The sequence below is a fragment of the Falco punctatus genome, assembly GCF_963210335.1.
Source record: "Falco punctatus genome assembly, chromosome: 1".
NCBI classification, from domain to species: Eukaryota; Metazoa; Chordata; class Aves; order Falconiformes; family Falconidae; genus Falco; species Falco punctatus.
In genome coordinates this window covers 20,328,572-20,337,392 of record NC_137580.1, presented here as the reverse complement: position 1 = coordinate 20,337,392, position 8,821 = coordinate 20,328,572, and the positions used below count along the sequence as shown (strand labels likewise).

Genomic DNA, 8,821 nt, shown 5'->3' with positions numbered 1-8,821 from the left:
TTGGATGCAGCATCTTTCATCCCCAGTTAGAGAGAAGGAAGAAGGCTCCAAACAGCTGTAGGTGCTGCCGGCTGCTAACCAGGCATGGCTTTGTATTCACTGTGGCTAACAAAGCCGCAGCTACAGCGCAGGGGCCCAGCAGCTAGAAATACTAATGCACCTCTTTTCCTTGCAGGGACTGTACAGGTGCTGGGTACAGTCTGGACTAGTATCACTTGGTAGCTGCAGATGTAAGCTGCAGTGCCTATCTCAGAGTAAGTGATATTTTCTGCTATTTTAATAAATGGAAAGGTAAAGGCCTCCCCTAATAAGAAAAAGTATAGAAGTTCAGGCTCTGGAGCTGTGGGCATTCAAACCTGCTCAGGAGTTCTGTTCAAAGAATTTTCTGTTAGTATCATCTGTACCTTTCCACAGATACTCGGTCTTCTTTGAGTGGCCTGCCTCCTGCTGGAAGCAGTTTTAGGAGGCTTCCCAGCAAAGGCTGCCTTATTTTCCTGACAAAACAGTTTCTACAGCACAGAAACCTGTGAGTTTCAGGAGCAGCAGCTAGTAGCTCCCTCTCTGTCCTCTATCCTTCTTTCCTTCCAACTAGTGGATGTGGATTCTTTTTAGAAAAGTTTACTGTGTAAGAGGAAAAATATGGAGTAATTGCCTTGTTCCTCTCACTGGAAGATTTTTACAAGTTAGGCTATCTGTTCCTCAACTTTCTTCTTACTCAGTGCCTGTAAAATACTTGCTATAGTCCCAATGAACAGGCTTTCACTCTAGTGCTTTACTGGTTTAAAAAAAATAAGAAATCATTATGTTTTGTTTCACATTATATCTGACTAAGTCTTTCCTTAGAGAGTTTTTGACTTCAATGAATTCCCTCATGCACTGCTTTTCTGTTTGATGAAAGAAATAAATGGGATGGGAAACGTTAAATTTGGCTAAATTTCCTATGCTCAGCATGTCACACATCACCTTTTGCAGGAAGAATTCTGAATTCTTTAAAACTCTTAAACAAAACTTTTTATCAATGCACTACACGGACACCATTCTTTTCCTGGATAGCAAAGCGTTAGTTTTAGAATCCAGAATATAACCCAGAGATCTAACACCAAGTGCACTGAGCACAGCAATTACCACTAGGTTGTAAAAATGACAACAAAATGCATTAATCAAACAAACATGCCATTAATCATAAATACTAAATAATATCTTCAACTGAATAATGAACCTTATGTAACACTCAACAAAAAATTAAGGTACTAGTTTTTAATTTGATTTTTATTCTAATTTTAAATCTGCATCTATTAGAGGCTACAGTAAGTAGTTCTGGTTTTAGATATGTGCAGTTCTTTCTTAGGCACCATACCTCATACAGCTGCAAACAAACAGCATCTATGAATCCAACCTGCATGCTGGGAATTTTATTTTTCTTTTCTCTGTTCATTAGATCCTGCAGAGAAGAAGTAAACAAACTCTGTGTTTAAATGCATTAAATAGAAAACCCAACCAAAGCCAAAGAGACAGGCTGGAATTAAAAAGCAGCACCTTAAAAGGCACAGCAAGCTCAGCACAGCAGGGTATCAGTACATGTGTGGCAATGCAGGTAATTCAACTGCGTGAACTTGCCTTAGGAGATTGTCCTTGGACTGAGAGGCCAAATAGCTAGAAGAACACACAAGCATACTCGGTTTGGATAGGTTGCAAATAGGTACCAATTTAGGAATATATTTCCTAGACAATTTAGTAATACTGATTTAGAAGAAATAATGCTACCTGTTCTGGCTCAGAGATAATGACACACTGGTGGTATTTGGGAACCACAGAAGAAAACTGACTAGTAGGAAGACAGGGAAGGAGTTGGTCAGTGGGAGAACCCTGGCTTTTGAATGGAGCGTGAAGTGCTGTTTGTAAAAGTCGTATTGAAAGAGGTGATTCTGCATGATTCTGTCACTTACTGTTGGTTCTATGTTGAGTTCCTTCCGCTCTTTATCTCCTTGATCAAAGAACTCGGTAGCTACAAGCTCGGCAATCTGTAAGAGATTTCACACATTGAGAGCTGTAAAACCGTTTCCTCTCTCTCCTAAGGATATATCAAATTGGGACTTCCCATAATGAGACTCTCCAGCTCAACAGCAAGCTTTTAGAATTCTAATTGTGCGCACATCTGCGCACAAACAGAACACCTGCATGTGCTGGTATTTACTCTGGCAAAGCAAAGTGAAAAAAATGGCACATAGGCATCTTACCGCTGATAATGGCTGGAATGATCAACGCATAGAAAAAGATCAGCCAATACTAGTGTGTTGTATCAACTGACTGCTTTGTAGTCAACACAGAAATGTTGGAAAGAACAGATTCCTGATTTACCTTCAGATTGCTGCTGACATGGTGTCATAGCTAAATGCACACATTTTGCTATAAAGACACAAAAACATCTTACAGCACTTTGAAGGACTGCTACCTAATCTCTGCATTCCACCACTGCCTTTGCGATAAGGACTGACTGGAGGAAGCAGAACTGTTAGGTGGAGTTTGTATTTAGTAAATCTTAAAAGTAAGCGTATACCCGCTGCTGAACTGGCCATGGTTTGGTTATGGCTGACAAATCACAAGCAGTCATCAGCATTGCTCTGTCGAAAAAAACAGAAAGAAATCTATGAGTGACTGTATTATGAAATGTATGTAGCCACCAAGTCAAGTGATTACTAAAACAATATAAAATTTCAAGGAACATCAAAGTCAGAAAAACAAGTGAAATTAAAGCAAAGTTACAAAGTTATCCAAGGTTCGATGGTGTAGTAGACTTTCACCTGTGTGAAATGAGCACACAGAAATGAGCAAATCTGGACTGGTTCATTTGGTGGATTCACATCAAATGAACTCTTTTAAAGACACTAGACAGACATTTGTTTATTCTGACATTAGCAGTAACTGCCATCTTTACTGACAATATGAAGGCCAAGGACTGAAACAAGAACAGACACAGAACATGACTAAATTAGACTGTTTTTTAAAGGCACTGAATTTGAAATACGGAATCCTTCCTTTCTGAGACAGCCTATGTAAGACTATTTTTCTGTAGCTGTGCCTTACAGCATGTCTCTATTAATCTTATTTTTAATTCACTGCCGCTAAGGAATCCACTTCAAAACAAACTGCCTGCCCTGAATCTTTACTTACTGGTTTCAGCAATTCAATATTTAAGTATGAAGTATCAAGAGAAAATGAACATGGCACCTAGACAGAAACCCTGCACTCTTTAGGAAAAACAGAAATGCTCGTGTGACTCCACACACTTCCTAACAAAGTTTAGCACACAGGTTGCAGACTTAGTACTTCCAGCCCAGGGAGTCATTCAGTGACCTATGTACCAGTGCCGGTTTGCCCAGGCCTGCAGCACACAGATCTCCTAGTCTTAATGAAATCCACAGCAGCATGGAAAGGAAAAGTGGGTACCTGGTAACATTAGCTGACCTATTAATCATTCTGCTTTTACTTACAAAAATAGCTCCTTCTGGGTGGGATCTTCCCAATTAAATTGCTTCTTCCTTAGAAGTTCAAAAAATTCTCCTCTCCTCCTTTAAAAGAAGTTAAAACAATAGATTTTGCAGCGTGCTGACACAATCCAAACATCCAGCAATGATGATCCAGCCAAACTTGCTTCTGACTTACTTTATGTATAACGCTAGGTCTGTGGCAAGAATGGCCTGTTTTATCATTTTCAGTGTGGCCTTGTATTCTTCAATGGAAAGGCTGCTGAGAATCTGATTGCCCTTTACAAAAAAACAAAACCAGTGTTACTAGTGAAATGGGCAACAGCACACCAGTTTGCTAAAATGTCTCTAAGGTACTAAATCATTATGAGTTGCTTGCTGACATCTGATGTCATTCTTTTGCCCTGCTTCCTTTTGCAGATTTCCCAATTTAAAAACTAAACTGCCAGTCTTCTTGAGTAATGGCAGAAAGCTGCACAGCAACATCATCATAATCGACTGTTACAAAATGGAACTACAAGCAGAGCAACATCAAAGCCTTTAAGTGCATTCCATTCATCAAAATTACACTTGCCACAAGCCGTATCACAGCAGTTCTCTTTCCTCTTTCCCCCTCCCTGAAGCAGAGGAACTCTAATAGATTCCAGCACCTACCTATACACCTCATGTAAATGAAAAGACTTTCGTTTTATGAAGCAACAAAAATAACCAGCTATGACATAGAAATATAAGCTCAGCAACCCACTGTTAAACCAGGGTACTTTGGAGCTGGTGAAATGGCAACCTGCCTCCACCTTTTTTCCATATTTTTCCGTCTGATTTGGAAAGAATCGTTACAGTACAAAGGGTGCCAGAAGTACCATACCTGCGATATGAAATGAGCAGTGAACACATACTGCTTTGAAATGATCGTGCAGGCAGAGTAACTGGTCTTAGAACTAGTTAATAATATAAAACGAGAAGAATGTAGTTTTATTTGCATATTTACTTAACTTAGGTTTGGCTTCACTTTGGAATGTCAACATTAACAGTGTTTGGTTTGGTCTCATCAGGGCTGCTTTGTGTATGTGTAGGCCGGAATGTTTTTTGAAACTGAGAGCAAGGACTTGGGTTTGTTCGGTGGATCATAAGAGGTCATGAAAATGGCAACAAAGCTCTTTGTTTCCTTTGGTCCAAGGAAACAGGTACTCAAAAGGATATTAACAAGGCTTCCCTTATTAGCAACGCCTGGAAAGGTTTGGTGGCACTCAGCAACAGCACTGTGATTTCAAAACTGCTGCATTTGCTTTCGTTACCCAAAAAGGAATAAAGATCAGTTAGGAATGTATAAGGATGGGAATCTATCCAGAAGCTAAAAATAAAAAGTAAAATAGAGAATAGTTTCCTTCAGCATACACAAAACTGTGGCACTCACCGGACTGTTCAGGATCATAAGGCATTGATCAAAATGATGATGCTCCATGATTGAGTGGCAATACAGTTGAGCCAGTGGATGTTCACTTCTGAGGAGTAAAAAGACCCATTAGATGGAGAAATTAAATTAAGCATGATACTAATCCAGAAATAACTTCTCTTTTAAAATCCTCTTCTCATTATCAGTTTAACCCCACCCACCCATGCTTGTTCTTAACCAGTTCCTTTGCCCCTTCTGTGTAACTGGCCAGACAAAATGAATACATTTGGAAGGATGCTGGGAGAGTACAGATAAAAAAAGACAGTGCTGTTACTTTGTCAGAGCACTGACAGCTCTAGTTTTCTGTCTTCTGTTACCTGCAGAGACCAGCTGCATGCAAGGATTGAGAATGTAATACAAGGTTTTATAAAAAGTGAAAGTTCTTGTAGGAAAAGGAAGGGCAAGAAGAAGGGTTCATTCACAAGAAAAATGTAAATGGCAGGTTTGGGTTTTGTAATATTTTAAGCAGCTGCCTGGCATATTTAGTCAGCTCAACTACTGAGCTTGCAAGTGACAATGCAGACCTAATTGGAAGCCCGCTGATACCAATGGAAAAAGTCCTGCTGACCAGGGCCCAAAATGTTGCTGGAGTAATTTCCCAGTGTTAGTAGCTGTACTGGTACTTCATTCATCCCCAGTCTTTTCATGACCAAGCTACTGCAGTATTGTTACCTATCCTTTGCCCAGGGTAAAATCCAAAAGGGAAACAAGATGTTGGTTGTACTTCAGGCAGTGAAAAAACACATGAAACCAATGGGGCAGATACAGAATTTAAAGCCACCTTAGTGTAAAAGTCAGAATTTACTGTTGGGGTAGCTTTAGACAAAATACAGAAACTCCTCCCTTCTGATGATTTCTAATTTCCCACTGTTTCTCATTGCATGAAACAGTTCTTAGCTTTTGCTACTGTATCTCCATTTTCAGCCCCTGGTCCCACGTTGTCATCTCTTCAACTAAACTGGGATTCTTCTAGAAGTCTGTTTTGCTGCTAATCCTGAAACAGTCACTCTAATTCTGATCTGACCTACAAATGTGTAATCATGCAAGAAATTATTTTTTAGCATATAGTTCCATGGGACTTTTTATATGATTAAGAATCATTCACATGAACTAGCGGTTGCAGGACTGGGTCCCTACGTAAGGAGTGCACCCAAATAAAAGTCATGAGAGGAGACTCTGGGGATTTAGGAAGCACAAAAATGTGGAGAGAAAGATGGAAAGACAAACAAAAATGCGGAAAGGGAGATTAAAGGATGCAAGCCCCTGAGGATTATGGGCTGGCTGCCCAGCACCTCCTCTGAGACCATTGCAAAAGCAGTATAGAGCAAATACACTGGTGTGTTTCTGTAAGGAAACAAACTGTAGGATAGTGCCAACACATGCTGGGTGAAATTCCCATTGAGTTAAGTGGGATGCATACTGTGTCCCCTAAAGTTCATCCTGACTGAAGAGAGAAATATGTGAGAAATATCTTAGGTTATCTTCCCAAGTACTACACCGAACTAGAGCTTGCTGAGGACTTGCAGACCCTGGCTGGCTGGGAAGACACAAGTGCTGGAAATAAACTCAGGCCCTGTGTCTGTAGTACACAGCATTTCTATTAAGCCACCACGCCAGGCCAAAGGACGCCATTGCTTTCTGAACACAGTGGTTTGGGTAGGCAGTTTTCATACTCTTTGCTTGCCCTACTTTACATGTGGGTTTGGAAGAAAAAGAAAATGAAACCCCTGTGTATCTACCAAAAGACCTTTAGGCAGTTCCTTTCCTGTAATTTCTCCTACCAGGACCTTTTTAATTTTTGAAACCCTGCTGCTTAAGGAAAGAATCATAAAAGTATTCACTCTCCCTGCTTCCAAGGAAGAAACAAAAGGCATCTGTTCCTGGAAAAATAACTTTTAATTTAGATTGCAAAGAGGGGTTTAAGAACAAAATTCATTGAACTTTCTATTGAAAAAGAATTATTAAGCTGTTACCATCTCTGCTTTACAACATGTGTGAATGTTAGATTTTGCTGTCTATGACACTTTCCCAGGACATTTCTGAGAGGAGATGACGCATCTCCAGATGTCTTCCAGGAAATTTATTTTTAAATAAATAAAGCAAAAAATAGCTAACTGGTTCCAATCACTGCAAGGCTACAGTTACTGCTGGAATCCCCCATTAGGGAACTAGAAAAAGGTTACTCTTTCAGTTTTGTGGGGGTTTTTTTGTTGGTTTTTTTTTTTTGCTTTACACATCAGTCTTAGCATAATTCTGAACATATATCTGAAAGGCAGGAATTCTGCTTCAGCCTAATTATTTCCTGCCTTTCAGTATTCTCTGTCTCAGACAATCTTTTCTTCCCCTAGTATCTTACTTTACACACAGTGAGAACAGCAGACTACTTCTTCCAAAGGTAGCTTCAAAGCCACTCTCCAGCTCTGTCAGAAAAAGGAACAAGTATACGTTTCTCTATATCTGGTCAGATCAGGACACATTGCTGTATCACAGTAATCACATTATACCATGTTTTAAGTAAAGCTATTTATTTAATTGAGGAATCATATACTGTTATTTGAAGTGAATACTAAATTCACCGAAAACCACATTTGGGCAGATCTGAAACAATTAATAAATTCTAAAAAACCCAAGTATTTTTAGTTAAAAAATAAAACATGGAGAAGATTTTAAAAGAGTTCAGGTGGTTCATTTTGATAACTTCAAAGAGAAATAAATCGTTTAGCAAAAATATTTTGTTTCAAGGTTTTAAACATATTTTGACTTTGTAAAGGTTTTTTCTGTAACTCCAGAACTGATCAAAGTTAAAAGAGTACAGATAACCCAAAATCAATGCCTAACAGTCATACATTTTTAATGTGAATTTAAATATGTATCTTGTTCAAATCAACTTAGATTTCTGGAAAAACATGGCTAAATCATGAGTAAAACAATCAGAGTTCAGAGTGGCAGGGAGACACCTTTGTAACAGAAGGCTGCAGATCTCAGCTCTGTGCTTGCCCAGACTAGACGGGGAACAACAGTTTGAAAAGCTGCACGTTTCCTACACGCTGTCCCTTACAAGCTGGAACCTTTTGCTGTCACTGTATGGAAAACAGGGGATGAGACTTGCAGAACAGGAGCAGAAAGATGCTGCCCCTGCTCAGTCTACAAAGAGTTCACTTCATCTGTCATCACAGTTAGTCAACAATTGAGGTGCACCTTTGCTTTGGACTCTTGATTGTTTCTGGCTGATCTTACACTTACTGCTTTGTAAAAACCTGCTCCTTTGCGTGGCCTCACATCATCAAATCAATTAGGTTGTACTTAATTATAGCTCTGTGACTTTGGTATTCATTTGTTTTTAACTTCTTTCAGACTTACTTACCTTTGTATATAAGAGTTGTTCACTCCCCTGTGATCCAAATCATGGCTTAGAGTTGCTATCAGCAAAGCCAGTGTTTCCAAGTCAGTTAGTCTGCTCTGTAGACAGTAAAACAAGAAGTGAGTTAGCTTTGTGATGGGGATTTGTTTTGCACAATGTGTTTTATATCTGCTGTCTTGTCTTTACCCACATGGCAGATACAGTTCTGGCCCATGAAGGACAAGGACATAAAATGCTGAGAATAAGGGTTATCTCTGAAGACAGGGTGTGCAGTAATAATCATTCTCCACAGACATCAATGCAGTTTTCAGAGGGAACATCATCTAGCCCTCTCTACTGATGAGAAAACCGATACGGAAGAGGAAGCGACTTGCGTCATGTCACCTGGCAGCGAAGAGAGAGAATGAGGAATCTTTTTTAAAATCTGGCCCCATGAATTTTAGCTCAGCCCCTCTGTTACCTCAAGGGAGTCAGGCTACGTACCCTAAGGAGGTCTAAAAATTCATTGTAACAAACGTCCTT

At 39.6% G+C, this 8,821-nt stretch overlaps 1 protein-coding gene across 9 annotated transcripts in view; it reads right to left on the bottom strand.

Annotated features, from left to right (window-relative positions):
* PDE5A (phosphodiesterase 5A) overlaps positions 1-8,821 on the bottom strand; it is a 143,895-nt gene that overhangs the window by 4,148 nt on the left and 130,926 nt on the right. For all 9 annotated transcript variants that reach the window (XM_080373565.1, XM_080373561.1, XM_080373562.1 and 6 more), the window contains 7 exons: positions 8,303-8,397; positions 4,900-4,987; positions 3,664-3,764; positions 3,492-3,569; positions 2,558-2,621; positions 1,947-2,021; positions 1,358-1,441 (listed from right to left, as the gene is read on the bottom strand). In XM_080373565.1, coding sequence (XP_080229691.1) covers positions 1,358-1,441; positions 1,947-2,021; positions 2,558-2,621; positions 3,492-3,569; positions 3,664-3,764; positions 4,900-4,987; positions 8,303-8,397 — 585 coding nt within the window. The remainder of the gene's footprint in view (positions 1-1,357; positions 1,442-1,946; positions 2,022-2,557; positions 2,622-3,491; positions 3,570-3,663; positions 3,765-4,899; positions 4,988-8,302; positions 8,398-8,821) is intronic.